The 19,399-nt window shown below is 38.4% G+C and overlaps 1 protein-coding gene across 4 annotated transcripts in view; it reads left to right on the top strand.

Moving 5' to 3' along the window:
* Nucleotides 1–455: 455 nt before the first annotated feature.
* The window catches only part of LOC132824938 (coiled-coil domain-containing protein 91-like), a 187,864-nt gene continuing 168,920 nt past the window's right edge, over nt 456–19,399 (top strand). The window contains exons 1-3 of one of the 4 annotated variants that reach the window (XM_060839829.1): nt 456–1,104; nt 5,259–5,301; nt 7,175–7,253. In XM_060839829.1, coding sequence (XP_060695812.1) covers nt 5,272–5,301; nt 7,175–7,253 — 109 coding nt within the window. In that variant the 5' untranslated portion in view covers nt 456–1,104; nt 5,259–5,271. Of the gene's footprint in view, nt 1,105–4,303; nt 4,356–4,559; nt 4,745–5,258; nt 5,302–5,786; nt 5,849–7,174; nt 7,254–19,399 lie in introns of those variants that run through there. The other 3 variants (XM_060839830.1, XM_060839831.1, XM_060839828.1) reach the window with 3 other exon arrangements.

The following is a 19,399-nucleotide window of genomic DNA, read 5'->3' as shown; positions in this document are numbered from 1 at the left end:
TACACACAACCCATTGTTAGCCACTAACAGTTTCCATTAGTAGCTATTCATGCTCTTAAGCTAATGGTTATCCACTCCTTTGTCTGTCCAACTTTTTTTTCTCCTTGGGCTGTATCTATATCTATCATTTACTCTTTATCCTCTCCCCCATCCTATCTTCTGCAGAAAAAAAAACTAATTTTCCGAGCCGCTTTCAATTCTGAAGACGACTCACTGGACCCGAAACATTAACTCTGGTTTCTCTCCACAGATGCTGCCAGATTTGCTGCGCTTTTCCATCAATTTGTTTTTGTTTTCCTGAAACCTCTTCTGTTACAAAATAAACAACCCAACACATCCAAACTTGAACTCTGAGTGAAATTTGTAACTCCTGCTATCATTTTTGTCAATCTCTTCCGCAACTATTCCAGTTTGATCACATTTTTTCCCGTACTGCATATTAGATATGGCATAGTTGGAATATGGCTCGAATATAGTAAACTCATCTGAAGCGTTAAGCTTTGCTGTCCCACGATTCCTCAGTTACGTTGTGTAGCCTGTCCACCCACTTCTGAAGTGTAAACCTGCTCTCAATGTTTGTTTTTCTGATTTACGAAAAGTTTCCAAATCGGCAGCCAAATGAATCTCAAGATCCTGGAGCTGAAACGTGAATTCTGTCTCTTTTTCCACAAATGCTGAATGAAATGCTGAGTATTTCCAGCGTTTTCTGCTTCTTTTATCATTTCAGATTTCTAGAATATTGGAATTACATTGAATTCTGAAAACGCGATCGAGTCTGATGCCTGTACGGCCCTTGGTGTTTTTTTGAAAGTAGCTGAAGGGGGCAGTATTACAAACTCTGGAATTTTTCGGCAACATTTTTTTTTCCGAATCGAAGAGTAAGATTCGTTTGTCTCCTTTCGTTTGGTGTAATTTTCTGGTCACCGACGCTAGAAGTAAACCAGGCAGCTGCTTTTCCCGAACAGAGCAGGCCACGTGTCTCACTGCACGCACCGCGTTGGCTGCGAACGCTTCCGGCTGGGAGGCCGCGAGCTCGGAACCGTCGTAACGGCCAGCGCGAGGCTCGCGAGCACGGGGCAGGTACAGGGGCCGCAGGTAGCTAGGGTGAGTACCTTCTTCGGATAAACACGTGAGCAACCCTCTCCCACTCACATGCTCCTGCTGCGGTAAACAGGCGAGCAACCCCTCCCCTTCCTGGCGTATACAGGTGAACTCAATATCTCCCCTCCCCATCTCAAACAGGTGAGCAACCCCTCCCCCGTCTGGTGTATACAGGTGAACTCAATATCTCTCCTCCCCTGCCTGGTATACACAGGTGAACTCAATATCTCCCCTCCCCATCTCAAACAGGTGAGCAACCCCTCCCCCGTCTGGTGTATACAGGTGAACTCAATATCTCTCCTCCCCTGCCTGGTATACACAGGTGAACTCAATATCTCCCCTCCCCATCTCCAACAGGTGAGCAACCCCTCCCCCGTCTGGTGTATACAGGTGAACTCAATATCTCTCCTCCCCTGCCTGGTATACACAGGTGAACTCAATATCTCCCCTCCCCATCTCAAACAGGTGAGCAACCCCTCTCCTTCCTGAGGTATATAGCTGAGCTCCGTATCTCAAACAGGTGAGTATCTCTTCCTTATTCACATGCTCCTCTTGGGGTAAACAGGTGAGCAATCCCTCCTGGGCTAAACAGGTTGGCAACTCCCCCATAGTAAAAAGGTGAGTATCTCTCCCCATCCCCTTTGCATACCTCTCCCAGGATAATCTCCTCCTGGAGTAAACAAATGAGCACCCTCTCCCCTTTTTTGGGTTTACAGATAGTCACCCCCTTCCTCTGATCCCTTCTGTGGTAAGCAAGTGAGTACCCATTTTTCTGTGATTAGCACCCCTGCACCTACTTCTCTTGGGGTAGTGAATTATCTTGGAAGAAAAAGCTATTTCTGTTATATTTTTATAAAGACCTAGGAATCCATTCTTATGTGGCTGCACATCCAGGATGCCATATTATATTGCTGTTCTGCAGTCAGGTGTCAAGCAACCATGCTCAGCCCACCAATCAGAGGCAAAGTAGCAAAAATACACTCGATGAAAATCTATACTTTTAAAACTCAATGTGGATCAGTTTTAACCTTGTGGTGACTAGAAGACATGACATGGTGGCACTGGATGTCTCTGGTGGGAAGGATGTCAGACAGTTAAAATCCAAACAATTTAAATGGCTATAATGCTGAATTAGATGGTAAAAGTAAACACAAATTAGTGCCAGAGAAAAAGCTGGGTGAACCTGTTTTTCGAACTGAACTGTTTGGAGACATTATTACACACCTGTGGAGAAGGTGGGACTTGAACCCAGGCCTCCCAATCCAGGATAGGGACACTACATCTGCAGCCACAGCAACAAACTCAGTTTCAGACCAGAGCGAGTTGGGAAGCTGGTGATATAAAGGCAGTTGAGAAGTTTAAACAAAAGCACTAATTGACAATCATTAGCTTCTTAAAAGGCACTAGCACAGAAGAAATAGTACCATCTGGGTCAAATTGTGCAACTTCCAGAAACTCAATTGCTGGAAATAGAATTTGAGACAAGGAAATATGGTAAAAGTATTATCAGAGTAAAGGTGAATGAGAACCATAGGCTGAATGATTATGATGAGTTTGACACCAACATAGATTTAGGAATCAAATGACTGGATATGATAATTTCAAGTAAAATAAAATTACACAATATTCCAGGTGAGGAAGAGAGTGCAAAATAAGGCTATACCATAAATATGAAGGTGGGGATTGATAACTGAGCATAGGTAACATCACTCCCCTCAGAATATACCAGGAGTTTGTGAAAATTTGAAAGAAAATTATTATCCAAGCAAATTATGTCCTGAAACTGAGTAACATCCTGCTGACACATGATGAAACTGAAAGACAACAACTAGCAACATCCAAAGTCAGTAGCATATGCAAAAGAAATGATATTAACTGTATAATCTGTCACACAAATCAATAGTTTTACTATCCTGCAGTTGAGCAGTTGTGAAGGGCTGCAATTTATTTCAGTAAACCGTGAGATGACACAGAATCTGATTTAGAAGCAATGATGATCTTGTACAAATATGCCCAGAGCTTTGATGATACAGTGGGTTGTTTTGAAAATTCCAGTAATCCAATCCCCATATAAAGTAACAGTAGAACTGAAAGCTTGAAAAAGAACTCCAAAGATGGAAGAAATGAAAGGCACCAGTGGTGTCACAACCTAAGGATTAGAGAAATATTATCATAATAACAGAAAAACAAATGAATATGTAAAAATTTGCTTGAATTCCAAAGATCTTAAGCAATGAAGAGGAATCACAATCCTATTACAATACTGGAAAAGACTACACCAGCACTGCCAGCGAGAATGGTTTTCAACATGCACGATGTCAGAAATGGCTACTGGAATATAAAACTTGATGAGGAATTTTAATATTGACAACATTTGATACACCCTTTGGTAGGTGCAAATTCCTGGGTCCAATTTTTGGCCTTAAAGTGAACTAGAATATTGTTGGTTTTCTTTGTAATTGAAGATGGGTTTTTCTTATGATCCCAGATTATTTATTAGCTTTTAGTCGCATTGTAAGAATAAATGCCTGTTAGCACCTCTTAAAAAGCAAGGTCTGCCCTCCCAAGTGACCAGGACTTAATGTCTCCTTTTTAATTGTTGAGTACTTCTACTGACATACAGTAAGTTTCTTTGGGGAAGTAAAAGAATGGCTTGAACCAAAAAGTGACATAACAAAGTTAACGTATCTCCATTGTAATAAAAGTGGATATACAAAAGCTGGAAGTTAAATGGGAGACCTATGGCAGCTGTAGGAGTATCTAAGGAATTTTCAGAAAAAGGGACAGAAGGGAAGGAAGTAGGTATTAAAATTATAGTAGCAGTACAGAGAGGTTCCTTACAGTGAACTAAGAAGGGAAAGGTGACTCAGGACAGTCATGAAGTTTCTTTTGCAGATATTCACAAGGGGAATCAGGCTGCCCAATGTTCTGTATGTTTTTGATTGTACCAAATCACATCCTTGATGATAAATTCTGGCATTTTTACTACTACTAATAATAATAATGATAATGATGTCAGGCTAAAAAACCTGCAGTTCAACTTTTTCTCTCTCCCTCCTTTCTCCACAGTAGAGTTACATTTCGTACCTTCCAATCTGTAGGCACAATTCCAGAATCTAGAATTATGAAATATAACTACTAATGGATCTGCTATCTCCGCAGCCTCTTCTTTTCAAAATTCAAGACTGAAGATCATCAGATTCAGGAGATTTTCAGCTTTCAGCCTCATTATAAGAATAGGTACTCTTGTAAGAGTAAGTACCTCTTAAAAAGAATGTACTTCCTCTAGGTGACCAGGATGAAATAAGATAATAACTCACTGATACATTGGCAGTAAAACATCAGCACTTATACAAGTTTTCCAAGACTTTGGCTGATTTGTTGAAAACACTAACTCTGCATGCAAATCATGAAAATGTGGAACCTACCTATAGTTGCTGTTGAAACTGAGACTTAAAGGCAATACGTCCTTAAGGCCAAAACCAGTAAACAAAGTAGAATGAACAAAATTTATACTGAATCTATACCTGAGTTGGAAAAACAGAAACAATCATCAACATCAACAACAATGGTGCAACATTGACAGCATCAGAAACAAGTGCCACAATATTAGCAACATCAGCCACAACTTCTACGACATCAGGTGCGACATCCGCAATGTCCCATGTGCAGTATGCCTACCCATCACTAAGAGCAATGAATGCCATCTTTACAATGTGCTATAGCCTAAGCAATGCCGTGAATTTTCTTGTGAGCAAAGAATGCTAAATAACTTATAATGAACAAAAGTGATTAGTTTAGTTGTATAAATCATCTGTTAATGATCTTTAGTTATCACACATATATAAAATGTTAATTTATAGGATAATTATATTGATGTTTAGACACGATATATGTAAAGTTGGAAGTTGTATTGTCATGATTCAGTGAGCAAACAACTATTTTATGTGGATATTCGCATTAGGTATATGAGTGCCATATTGTACTACTTGTACCACCATGTATAAGTTCACCAACTACATGGAAAAGATCAGAGATTTGTTAAATTTTCTGATCGTCCAGTGAAAATGCATACAATTCTTTTAAAGATATATTTTTTGACAGATGTATTATTTGAATATTATGGGATATTATAATTACATATTTGATCTTTGCAGGTGTACAGTGAAGATGGATGATGATGAGTTTGGAGGATTTGAGGTATGTATTGAAGTGTGCAGAATAAGTTTTTATGCTTGGCTTCAGATGCTTGCCTTACTGTTCAGTTAAACATTGGACACGTAATATTATAGTGCTGGGTGGTACATTGTGGTGAAATAGTGTGGTTTTGCTTTTGCAATCATATTTTGAATTTGGCCCAGACAGATGGGAATAAAAATCTCAGCTAGCTTAAGGCAATGGAGGTTTGAAGTGGATTTTGGCAGTCTTAATGCAGTTCCCAGAAGGAACTGGTACATAGAATTGCTTTCACATTTGCTATAAAAGACCTCCTTCTGGCTAATGACCAAGACAAGATGAATGGTAATTCCTTCTGGAGTTGTTTGTGGAGAGGACAAAGTACTTTTCTTGCATGTTAGCTGCCCTTTCATTTCAGACAGGACTCTGGATGCAATGTTTTATGGTAAATGCTTTTAATTGATCTTGATCTGAACTTTTTTTTAATATGCTTACTAAATAATAGGGAGCCCTTCTTATGGAATGGGACACACTCCTGTCATTAGCTGACTCCAACTCCGAAATAGCACAGGTGGGAATTCCTTTCTTATACTGCCATAGTGATGTGGTTAGATCCCATCACTTAGTACATGAGCAGGACTTTTTTTTCTCCTGGCAAACATTAGCTGCTTTGTTAAATGCCTAGCTTGTAAACAATTTTAAAGCATAGCAAGTGAATAACTACTCAAGTTATTTTCCCGTGAAAATGCTTGCAGATTGCAGAGAGAAGAGCTTTCATTCCATCAGTTTGGGATTCATGCAGTGGTCTGAAAAAAAGAGTTGCATGCCAAAGCAAACTATATCATCTGATAGTATTTCTATATATGAAAAGTAATCTTTCTCATCATCTCCCTCTATGTACTGTGGGATACCAAATTAGAATAGCAAGTTGTTGAAGACTACCACTTGGGCTTTACAGAAAGACCCTTCTAGTAACCTGGCCAACTGAGTGGAATGCTGTGACCCCTTTTGTGCAGTTAGCCTGTTGAGGTTCCAAAAACAAGACCAATAGCTTCCTTGAGCAGATAGAAATTGATTTGAGTTCAGCTTTGAGTAGATTCTCCTTCACTTAACTGTCCCCAACATTTATTGATTAAATTGTTCACGCAATTTTGGAAAAGCAAATTATTGTTGCAAGATAACAGATTTTATAGTATATAATGACATACAGTTGAGCTACTTTACTCAGAAATCTTCTGTTCTCTCTCAATCTTTGAGAAATGAGTCAATTGTAGTAACCAATCCGACTCGACCTCCTATCACAGCACAGGGTGCAGATTGTAACTGTGATCTTAGCTAGCTTGTATGGCTCAGTGCAACAGTAAATGTACCGACTGAACCATCCAGGGAGGCATTATTTTTATTCAGCACAGCACAAAATGTTTTCATAGCATTGACTCTGTGCCTTGAGGGTATTATGGCACAAAAACATTGTAGATGTGTGAATTTTAAATTACTCTTGGTGCTGTTGTTTTATTTGCTGTCTACTCACATGGGAGAATAAGACATTTCTCTGGCAACTATTGTAGTGTAGTTTTGAAAGCTCGTTTTGCACTGAGTGGGGGAGGGGGAAACAGAGGATTAGTTCATAATAAGCAACTGTTTTCAAAACTTAAATGTTGCATCAAAATATGACTTGACAATCTGTTATATGCCTAACTGCATTCAGCTTCACATTTTATAAAATGGGTTCCAAATCAGCCCCAAGCTACCTTCAACTAAGCACTTTCTCATTTTTCAGTTGGATTTGCCTTGTATTCTGAATACATTCTGATGACTCATCATTCTTTTTTAAATAAATTTGGGAATTAAGTCAGTACTGCCAAATTGAACTTTTTTTTTGTTAAAAAATGCTTAGGCAGCGGAGAGCTTTGAAGATGGTGAAATGGGACCACAGTCAGTCTCACCAGCCATCCCCTGGGCAGCATTTTCTACAGGTAGGTGAATCTTCAATTTATTCACTCTGCTCTGCTTGCCTTTTAAACCTATTGTAAAAAGTACATTTGGCTTGGACCTATTTTGCATTGAGTCCTAATTTGGAAAATGCAGAACTGAGTGACTTCGTACATATATAGTATGGAAAATTGAACTCTTTAAAAGAAAGATGAACCTGTTAAGTCATAACTCATTACCTGAATTTAGTAGGTAAAATGTGGTGCTATAAGTTGTTTATATTTCACACTATCCATGGTGCCTTGCACCATGTGCATGGCAAACTTATGTTTATTTGGTAAACGTATTATATCATACATACTGGTTCTATTAATTCATGGGGATAGATATGGTGATCTTTATGTTGCCAAAGTGATAATTTAAACTGGTTATTAATGACACTCACTTGCTGTGGACGGATGAAATTTCCTTTGCCTTACCATCTGAAGAAGCTAATTATGCATGTGATGCAGGTACATCATGTTCGGTGTTGCTAGTGCATCTGCATATTGGATTGCAGTCTATTGTTGTTCAGTGATTTGAGTCTTTGCTTATGCATTCAGAAATTCTCATCAAAAAATAATAATTGCACTGGGAGCAACCAAATATCTGCTTTGGTTACCAAATAATTCAGCATTTAATATGTGTGTGAAAGGATTAATACCGAGGGGTGGCATAATCCATAATCCCCACCTACAGTGATGCCAAATAACTTCTGGGCTGAGCAGCTTAGGATCTCTTAGGCGTGAGACCCTACAAAGTCTCTGGAACACAATCTATCATGTCAGTTAAACCTATAGTTGTCCATATGCAATAAGCTACAAGGGACTCTTCTAGTTAGACTAGGAAGTGATTTTCCTAGAGCACACATTTTTCTATATTTGACAAAGATGAAATCTTTGACATGAATGTTAGCTCATATGGCATAGAGAGTTGGCATGCCCATGCAGTGTGGTAGTCACTGGTGTGGATTTGATCTGACTCATTGTACCTGGAGAACAGCACAGTGAGATCCTCAGACTGAGCTTTAAATTGTGTCCTCGTACATCAAAGTAGCAGAGAAGAGTTAAAAATGTAAGAAACCATAGAAGAAAACCTTGTGCCGCCCCTGAACAAGGAAGTATATTCCACTGAATTGTAAAAGCATTTCACACCTGTAAGATTGGTACTCTCCAGGTGAGCACCTATCTCTGGGGGATGAGAATTTAACTCCAAAATTACAAACTCTGTAATTATTAACTGCAAAGCAATGCTGTGGGTGTGGTCCTGAGTCAGAATTTAGTGATGAGTGAACAGCCATTGGAGACTCCTTGAGTAAAGCTTAAAATCCCAGGTTAGCCGGGTAGCGCTCAAAGATGCACCAGTCCAAGCTGGAAATGCCAGAAATTAAAAAGTTAAAGTTCAGATCGAGCATTGCAGCAAACCTGCAACATGATTCATGACAACAGACATGGAACAAAGTACTGCAAAGGAAATATTTAATTCAAGTTTGTACACTTGGGGACATTGCAAAGTGAGTAATCAACGTAATAGCATTGAGCAACTTAGAGGATTTAAGCAGATCTGGTCAAACAGGGAAAGCAAGTTTGAGAGATTTTATTCAGTCCAAGGACAAAGCATAAAGACAAGAATCATTTATTTATAGTGAAGTGTGGGAATTCCTTATTAAAACCATAGATAGTGAGGTCCATAATGGTGAAGTTATGAAAATGGCAGGGATTCTCCACTTCAACCATGAGAAGGCAGGAATCCACTACTTTAGCTACAAAATGTAGGAAAGATCTCCAGTACAGCAATAAAGAGCAACAGAACTGGTGTTACTGTGAAATTTTTTTATAAGCAGGCAAAATATATAATCACGTTAATAAGTTATATCATATTGTCAGGAAAACTCCATTTCAAGATGGGCAACTGAGAGAAAACACTTGGAATACTGAAAAGCATTCAAATTAAATAGTAATTCTGAAACTGAATGAATAAATACACTACTGTGTTATTGCTGTGTAACCAATGATGTTATAGTTTGCCTAGGGTAAAAGAAGCAATGGATATTTTTGAAGAGGTACTGAAAGCCTTTGACTAAAAGTCTTGGAACTAATAATATTTCTGAAACATTAAGGTTTAATAGAAGACTTGAATATCAAGTTGAATGCATAGACTATTCCTTTAATTATCTGATCAGGTGAGAAACCAGTACAGTTATTAAGCTAGGTACCAGACACTAAAAGTGCTCATTAGTACTGCAAAGCAAAGCAATCTTATTGGCGCAGAGAATGCTTGACTATCATGAAAACAAAATGAGTCATGGTTTAACAAGCGGGCATTCTGTCCAGCAAGAAAAATTGAGAAAAGCTGTCAGTCCTGATGAAGAAAGTTTGCTAATGTGATTCAAGGGTGCTTGAGCAGAGAAAGTTCATATATCTGGTGCTATCCTGCGAACATAATTTACACTGGCATAAAATATTGGCCACGAGAAACTCACCTGCAGCAATGGATAGCTGAATCAATTCAAAACAAAGCAAAGAATCATTTCCAAGCAGTGAATAGTGCAGGTTGTCAGTAGCTGTGAGAATTACAGATAATTGGTTGCAAAATAGTATTGCCTTGATTCTGAGTGAGTATGTATCAAGAGACATTTATAATCAGAATGAAATCAGACTGTTTTACTGTCTTCTACCAAATCATTCCTTATGTTTAAAGAAAAAAGTATGGAAAGTGAAGCATCGACTGTATCACTTCAATGGTTTGTACCAATGTGGTGGGCTAAACAGCTGCTGTTATTTGTGACAGGAAGTCTAAGAAGCCATGTTGTCTTGAGCGTCAAGAACTCCACACACACAATACAAGGCTAACAAAATCACCTGGATGACTTCCAGAATTCTTGAGGCATGGATTAGAAGAATGGACAAAATGTATCAATGGAAGAAAACAAGAATATAATCATTAAAAATGACTCTTCTTGCACCCCATTAGTGCAGACTTCAAGCACCAAGCTAAAGTTGTTCTCTCCCAATAACATGGCCAAGCTCTGGCCAGTGGATCAGTGGCCCATTAGGAATCCAAAGTCAAACTACAGATTATACCTGATCTCTGAGATTATCATAGCTATCAAGCTAAAGCAAGAGTATAACCAACTGTTTTAGAAGCCATGTTTTTGATGAAAAAGATGTGGAAGAAGGTGATGGAAGCTATATTTCCAACTTCTCAACCATGCTATGTTCAAGTGAACAGGTTTAGTTCAAGATGCTGAGCATAGAGTCATAGAGGTATGTGGCACGGAAACAGATCCTTTGATCCACTTGTCCATGCCAACCAGATATCCTATATAAATCTGGTTCCATTTGTCAGTATTTAGCCCGTATCCTGCTAAATACCCTATTCATATACCCATCCAGGTGCCTTTTAATGTTGTAATTGTACCAGTCTCTACCACTTCCTCTGGCAGCTCATTCCATACATCCACCACCCTGTGTGTGAAGAATCTGCCCCAGGTCCTTTTTATATCTTTCCCCTCTCACCTTAAATTATACTCTCTAGTTTTGGACTTCCCCAACCTGGAGAAAAGATCTTGCCAATTCACTCTATTCATACCCCTCATGATTTTATAAACCTCTCTAAGATCACCCCTCAGCCTCCGATGTTCCAGGGGAAGTAGCTCAAAACCCTCCAACCCTGGCAACATCCTTGTAAATCTTTTCTGAACCCTTTCAAGTTTCACAACATCCTTCCCATAGGAGGGAGACCAGAATTGCATGCAATACTCCAAAGCTGGCCCAACCATACAGCTGCACCATGTCCTCCCAACTCCTATACTCAATGCACTGGCCAATAAATGCAAACATACCAAATGCCACCTTCACTATCCTATCCACCTGTGATTCCACTTTCAAGGAACAATGAACCATGGTCTCTTTGTTCAGCAACACTACACGGACCTTGCCATCAAGTGTATAAGTCTTGCCCTGATTTGTCTTCCCAAAATGCAGCACCTCATTTATCTAAATTAAACTTTGTCTGCCACTCCTTGGCCTATTGGTCCATCTGATCAAGATCCCATTATACTCTGAGTAACCTTCTTTGCGTGTCACTACACTTCCGATTTTACTGTCATTTGCAACCTTTATTAACTGTACCTCCTATGTTCACATTCAAATCATTTATATAAATGATGTAAAGCAGTGAAATCAGCACAGATCCTTATGGCACACCACTGGTCATTGCCTCCAGTCTGAAAAGCAATCCTACATCAACACCCTCTGTCTTCTACTTTCAATCCAATTCTGTATCCAAATGGCTAGTTCTCCCTGTATTCCATGTAATCTGACCTTACTGACCAGTCTACTATGAGGAACCTTGTCAATCTTCCTGAAGTCCATGTAGATCACATCCACGGCTCTGCCCTCATCAATCCTCTTGGTTATTTTTTGAAAAGACTCATTGAGGCCAATCAATTTGAGTAACCTCCTGCTGCTCACCCACATGAAGCTGATGTGGAAATACCTGGGGAAAACTACAGTGGAAACTTGTGCTGATGTGGACAACATTTCTCCAGAGAGCAGAATCAACAGATGAGGCAGTTATCGACACAATATGTTCTTCAATTCAGGCTGATCAGTGCCTGCCTGCTCACCTGTTGTTTCCTTAGCTAAAATAATAGACTGGGGAAATGTTCCAGAATTTCACACTGCTGCATGAAGAAACATAAAACATTTTTGACTGTATTGGTGAAATGAAGGACTGTTGCACTTCGTTGAAGATAGCACATTGAAAATTATTAGTTTTGTTTTGAAGAGTTAAATCTGAACATTTTTTCAATATGTTTTTAATGTATAAGGTCAGGCTCTTTTGAGGTATGAACAAATTAAGATTTGAGTATTGCTTAAAAATTGTCATTGTTCCGGTGAGTGCACGACAAGCAATGTGTAAGCATAAAAATTAAATGACAATATTGCATGAGAGAAGAATGCTATTTGCTTGGCATTGGAATCTGGCAAAAGCATCGAGTACATTTGCTAAGACATTAATGCTGATTTTGAAAGTTAACAATCAGACTGTGGTTACCATAAAGGTCCCATCTTTTCAATGTCTTCCCCTCACCTGAGATATGGTGACCCTCAGGTTAAATCACCATCATTGTGTCTCTCCAATGAAAGAGCAGCCAACGGTCCTCTGGAACTATGGTGACTTTATTTTTAATTTGAGTATTAAACCAGGAAGATAACTGTGATTGGTGAGGCCATTGCTCTGAGAAATGAACCAGTGAATAGCTGTCACTTATTTTGTTGAGTTGATCCAAGTGCAGTGAGTTCATGTTCTTTCTGTTTGCAAATAACAAGGCCCCGTATATTAAGTATAACTTCCAGTACAGGCAAGTATGCTATACCACAAAACTGACTGATAATCCTAAATTCCTTGTTAGCATAATTCTTTGTGCATTTAGGATTATCCAGCAAATGTTGGCCACTGTTGTACACACAGGCTAATTTGGCATTGTCAGTATCATTTCTTTTACTGAGAACCGAAGGGATATGTTGTTTGATACAATCTGATTGCCTTTGGAGATATATGGCTTTATATACCTGGCGTTTTCAAGTAGAATGATGAGGCATATGCCATTAAGTTTTCGGATAATGAGCCAAGTTAGTGGCATTTAGTTATAGCCATTCTATTTCAAAATTTGGACACTTCTACATAATAAAGAGCATTGTATTTTTCCTCAGTTCAATTCTCAACATCTATATACCATAGCTTAATGGGGGTTACATTAGCTTCAGTCTCTTTAGTCAGCTGCACAGTGCTGAGCATTTCTCTTCTCAGTTCTTGTATATACCTTCTCTCAAATGTCACTGCCACTGTACAGATGTCTGTAAAAATTAGCTGTACGATAACTAGGTTATGACCTACCTCAAGTTGACAGATTTCTGTTAACATGATTTGTATTTTTGGCCACTGCCTGTCAGTTCTAACTCTCTAAACTAAAATCTTTTGATCTTGTGAAAATTTAATATAGTTATATCAAAGCCCATTTACCGTAGACCGTAGCCATAGAATCCCTACATTGTGGAAACAGGCTATCTGGCCCACCAAGTCCACGCCGACCCTCTGAAGAGCTCCCGCCTAGACTCATCCCCTTACTGGATAATCCTACTTGTGCCATGACCAATGCACTCAACCTATACATCCCTGGACACAATGGGAAATTTAGCATGGCTAATTCACTTACACATAGATCTTTGGACTGTCTGAGGAAACCGGAGCACCCAGAGGAAACCCTTCACCGACATGGTAAGAATGTGCAAACTCCACATAAATAGTTGTCTGAGGCTGGAGTTGAACTTGGCTCCCTGGCGTTGAGGCAGCAGTGCTAACTACTGAGCCACTGTGTCGCCCTGATTTACTGATTAAAACTTAATAAATTTTAATAATTCACTAAAATACTTTGACAAGGTTTTCAATTGTTTAACTTACAGTAATAATAATTTACAATTTGAATATTTTTAATTCTTAGTAAATATTGGCATTACATTAATGGTTCGTATGAAAGAAAAATCCATCCATCTCTGTTGCAAGAAATGTTGTATGGCCACATGATAGTCTAAAATGAAACTAATGGAGAATATTGCAATGAGTGTTGTTGGTTGAAAGAGTTGGTGTTGGAATAATTTCAGTTATTACTGAGGGAATGCTTATTTTCAATGCAAGTATTTTCTGCTGACTTTGTATCGTGTGAAAGTACAGGTATCATGCAATCTTGGCATTAAATTTCTTTTTAAGTAATGAAATATGCCAAGAGTAAACTTGTATAAACAATGAACAGGATATTTTGATCAAGTATCAGCAATATTGAATTCAACTGAAAAATGACCCACAGTTGCATATGGTCTTTTCAGATTTCATGAACAAGCAGATCTTTGGCAGTTGATTTGAAGCACTCCTGGAGAAAATGAGCATGAATATCAAATTAGGGTATTCAAGACCTATTGCTGAAATAAGCACCTAGGGAGATAATTGGTCTGGCTGAGGATTTGAGACGTTGTCTGGGGAAGCATAATTAAATATCTAATCCTACAATTTTGGTTTAATATTTTTATTGAAATTATAAAGTAACATGTATGTTATCTAACAATAAAGTTAGCTTCAGTTACTTTTTGTGCAGGCCAGATGGAAAGGGCTCAGTTGTAGCACTGCAATGACATGACTCCTTCTGATCTATTGTGAAGTCTGCACTTAACTCTTACCCTTGTTTTAAATGGATTCCAGATATGTTAGTAAATGTTTTCTGTTTTTAAATATGACTACTATGTGGCAATCCAGAGTAGATCATTGCCAACCTATGCATTAATAAAAACAGAGTGCAGGCAAAACTCAGCAGGTGTGACTGTATCTGTGGAGAATTAAACAGAATTGATGTTTCGAGTCTAACATAACTCCTTGCAAAGTTAAATGTGTTATTTTTTTAAAAATCTGACCGGATATTTGGGCTTTGCTGGCTGGGCATTTGCTGCCTATCCACCATTGCTTCTTAGAAGGTGTGGTGAGCTGCCCTTCTTGAACTGCTGCAGTCCAATTTGTCTAGGTGCATAAATAATGCTGGTAGGAAGGGAGTTCCAGGACTTTGATCTAGATGCAGGGGAAAGAATGGTAATATGTTTCCAAGTCAAGATAGTGAGTGTTTGAAAGGGAACTTGTAGGGAGCAGTGTTCCTATGTTTTTGCTGCCTTTATCTTTCCAGATGGCTGTGGCCATGGATTTAGAAAATGCTTTCTAAGGAGTCTTGGTGAGTTTCTGTATTATATCTTGGAAATGGCATGCACTGCTGTTGTGCGTGTAGAAGGTTGTGGATGTAAAGCCAATCCAGTGGGCTGCTTTAGCCTGGACCATCTCCAGCTTCTAGGGTGTTGTTGGAGCTGCAGCCATCCAGGCATGTACAGAGTATTCCATCACACTTTCTCTTGCTTTGTGCCTTTATAGATGGTGGACAGAGTTTGTGAATCAAGAAGTAAGTTAACTGCTGCAGTATTCCTAGCCTCTGAAATAAAAAAAACTAGAAAATACTGAGGAAACCCGGCAGATGTGGTGGCGTCAGTGAAAGAGAAACTGAATTAACATTTCAAGTTCGACATGACTGTTGTTAAGGACTGACCTTAGACGTGGTCGTCTTCAGTCTTTAAGGAGTCATATGAATGATACTGAACATTGTGTAATCATAATTGAAGCTCCCCATATCTGATTTTCTGATGGAGAGAACATCATTGATAAAGTAGCTGAAGATGGTTGGGACAAGAACACTTTGGGAGACTCTTGCACTGATGAGTTGAGATGAGTGACCTCTCGCAATCCTTCTAGGAGAAAGTGAGGACTGCAGATGCTGGAGATCAGAGCTGAAAATGTGTTGCTGGAGAAGCGCAGCAGGTCAGGCAGCATCCAAGGAGCAAGAGAATTGACATTTCGGGCATGATTCCTGAAGAAGGGCTTATGCCCGAAACGTCAATTCTCCTGCTCCTTGGATGCTGCCTGACCTGCTGCACTTTTCCAGCAACACATTTTCAGCGCTCTCAACCCTTGACCATTTTCTTTTGTGCTAGGTATGATTCTTACTAGTGGAGCATTTTCCTGCTAAGTCCCGTTATGTTTCTTAGGCTGCATGATGCCATTTTTTTCTTATTTGCACAAAGAAGTCAAGCAGCGTATTTTCTGCACTGTTGCTGTTTAACTTGTTATTATGTGTCAGCAAGGTAAAGGTTGTGATTCATCTTCTACTCTTTCCTTTAATTTCATTTTGTTTGGTAGCTGCCCTTGTCTGTTGGTTAGAAACTATGGGTTCAAACTCCGTGAAGGACTGAATATGTGACCTAATTTGACTTTGCATTTTTTATAATGCCTTCACTGGTGGTTTTCCTTCTGTCTGAAGAGCATCTGTAGATGGAAAATACAGTTGTCATGTATTTGCTTGTAATACCCATCCCTATCTTTTTAACATACTCCTTGACCCTTGAACTGTTGGTGTTGTTATTATTAGCCTGCATATACAACAACCAGTATATGGTGAGTCATGAGTCGTCCACCTTAGCATTAAGAAGACAAAAGACATTGTCTTCAGCCTATGCTTCCAAATTCCCTGCCTTACCTGTCTTTGTTAATTTCCCTTCTTATATTGTCTCCAGTTCAACCATATCATTCACAATTTAGCCTTCCAATTTGATACTGTTCTGATGCCACAACTCCCTCCAGTGATTTCTGCAATTTTACGCAAATCCATCTCTAGCTTATACACTTTGATTTCTGAAAAAATTGTTCATGGTTGGTCACCTTCAAACTTGATTGTATAACACATGCTTTCTTGGTTCCCAATCCACCATCCTCCATGAGCTCTGGTCTCATGTAGAATTGTGCTTGCCCATCATTCAGTCTTTGTTGACCTATACTGACCTCCCTATCCTTAACTGAATGATTCTTGTGCTCATCTGTAAGATCCATCATGTCTTGTTAGGTACTAATCAGCGTTCTGACATTACTTCATGCAGAAATTTAATGGGACTGCATGTTTAATCACATTGTCTGTCTGTGCACACCATAACTATACATTAGAGGCACTTTCTGTCTGCAATTTGTTTTCTATGAATTTGACCTTGGCCCTCTGGTCACTTCTCTTCCATCCACTTCAATTATGACTTTATTTTAGAACTCTCTTTCTATAATATATCTTTCTGCGCACTTTAGAAACTTCTTCAAAGCTCATTCTTCTGGAAAAAGTTTTTTAAAAAGCTTCCTTTATAGTCTTTTGCTTCCTGATGAAATATTGATTTCCTCAAAACTCCCAATAATGTTAATGCTGCTTTATGAAACAAGTTGAATGTTGAATCATGTGAGGTCTTTCTGCTTAGGTAAATATAAAAGGAAATACTGATGGCACTGCTGAAAGAACAACAGGATGATCAGTTAAATAGAATTATGTAGAATGTGCAGTATAGAAATAAGGTATTGTGATCTTGTAGATATGAATCCAATTAGTAGAAGTAGTCTGGAGGATAAATTGATGGACTGCATTGGGACAGTTTTTTTTGGAACAACATGTTCTGGAACCAGCAATGGAGCAGGAAAATTTAGATCTGGTAAAGTGTAATGAGACAGAATTAATTATCTTATAGTGAAGGATCCTGTAAGTAAGTGAGACTGTAACATAATTGAATTTCACATTCAGTTGGAGGCTGAAAATTTGGGTTTTTAGCTGGTGCCTTAAAATTAAATAAAGGCAGAGTTGGTTAAAGTGGAATGGGAAGTTTAAAAACTAAGATGGTAGTGAAGCAGTGCCATATATTTTAGGAGGTATTTCATTATTCTCAGTCAAGATATATTCTGTTGAGGAGAGATGCTATAAGAAAGTTGCACCATCTGTGGCTATCTAAGGAAGTAAGGATGACATAAGACTGAAAGAAAAAAATGTAGATGGTATGAAAATTAATATTAACTCAAATGTTTTGTCGAATTTTCGAAGCAAAGATTTAAATGGAAGAAAATTGGAATTTGAGAGAAAACTAGCAAGAAATATAAAAATGGACATAGGTTTCTACAAACTTTTAAAAATACTAAGAGCTTCTATATACATATAAAAAGGAAGTAGTAAGATAAACATGATTGCTTAAAATGTGAGATTGGGTGATTAAAATGGGAAACCTGGAAATATTAGAGACATTGAACAAATATTGATATCTGTCTTCACAATTGCAACCACAAAGCATTTTAAAAATAGTAAAAAAATCTAATGGTAAAAAGGAGGGAGAAAATAATAATCACTAGAATTAGGCAACTAGTGGAACTAAGACTGAAAAGTCCCCTGGACCTGATGGCTTGACTATTTAATTCCAGATTGTAGACTAATCAGTGTAACATCTGTCATTGGGAAAAACTGTTGGGATCCATTATTTAGGATGAAGCTGACAGAATTGTTATACAATTAGAGACCATCAGTTTATAGGGGGTTAACAAAATGTTTGACAAATCCTCCAGGAAATCCAATAAACTTCAGTGGATAAAGGGGAGCCAGAGTAAATATCATATATTTGGATTTCTAAAGGCCACATAAATGACCATAGAATTTGCTGCACAAAGTAAGAGCTCATGGTGTTGGAATGATATATTAGCATTGATAGAGGATTTGCTCCATAACAAGAAACAGGGATTAATAATTGGCAAACTGTAACCAGTGGATTACTGCAGGAGTCACTGTTGGGACCTTAACAATTTATAATAATGATTTGGGTGATTGCCAATTCAGCTATACGTACAGATAATACAAAAATAGGTCTGAAAATAAATTGAGGTTAAAAGGGATATAGATAAGTTAGGTGAGTGGGGGTGGAAAAAAATTAACAGCTGGCGTTTCCTGCGAGGGGGGGAAAAAAAAGAATTGTCCAGTTTGGAAAGAAGAAATGAAAAGCAGAATACTATTTATATGGAGTGATTCTGATTAATGATGCATTAAAGGAACCTGAAAATCCCTGTATATGAATCTCAAAATGTTAGAATAAAGTACTGCAAGAAATTAGAAAGGTTCCTGTTGCAAGTATATAGTAGAGAATTCTTGCTATAAATATATGGGAAATTTGAAACCACACGGAGACCCTTGTGATCAGCTTAGGACACCTTACTTAAGAAGGGAAATGTTTGCATTTGAAGCAGTTCAGAGAAGGATTCTGGGGATAAAGGGGTTTTCTTATGAGGAAACGTTGAGCAGTTTGCATCTAACAGAATGATAGATGATCTTTTTGAATCATACAAGATTCTGAGGGGTCTTGACAGTGTAGATGCTGAGAGAATATTTCTACTTTTTTGGAGAACCTAGAACTAGCAACACTGTTTGAAAAATAAAATCTATCATTTAAAGTTGAGATGAAGAATGTAATCTTCCAGACGATTGTCAGTGCGTGGAATTTTCTTCTGCAGAGGACAGTGGAGGCTAGTTTATCACTGGACTTAGCCTTCAATATATTCCAACTTTTGATTATCAAGGATGTTCAGGCTTTTAGAAGTCAATTAAGAAATTGGAGTTAAGGCCATAATCAGGTTAGTCATGTTCTTATTGGCCTAAAGGATGTAGTAGCAGAGTATTTAGAAATACATAATAACATCAAGCATTATCAGCATGGCTTCA

The sequence above is a fragment of the Hemiscyllium ocellatum genome, chromosome 19, assembly GCF_020745735.1.
Source record: "Hemiscyllium ocellatum isolate sHemOce1 chromosome 19, sHemOce1.pat.X.cur, whole genome shotgun sequence".
NCBI lineage: Eukaryota > Metazoa > Chordata > Chondrichthyes > Orectolobiformes > Hemiscylliidae > Hemiscyllium > Hemiscyllium ocellatum.
The sequence above is the reverse complement of the archived record's forward strand: the minus strand, read 5'-3'. Positions and strand labels throughout refer to the sequence as shown.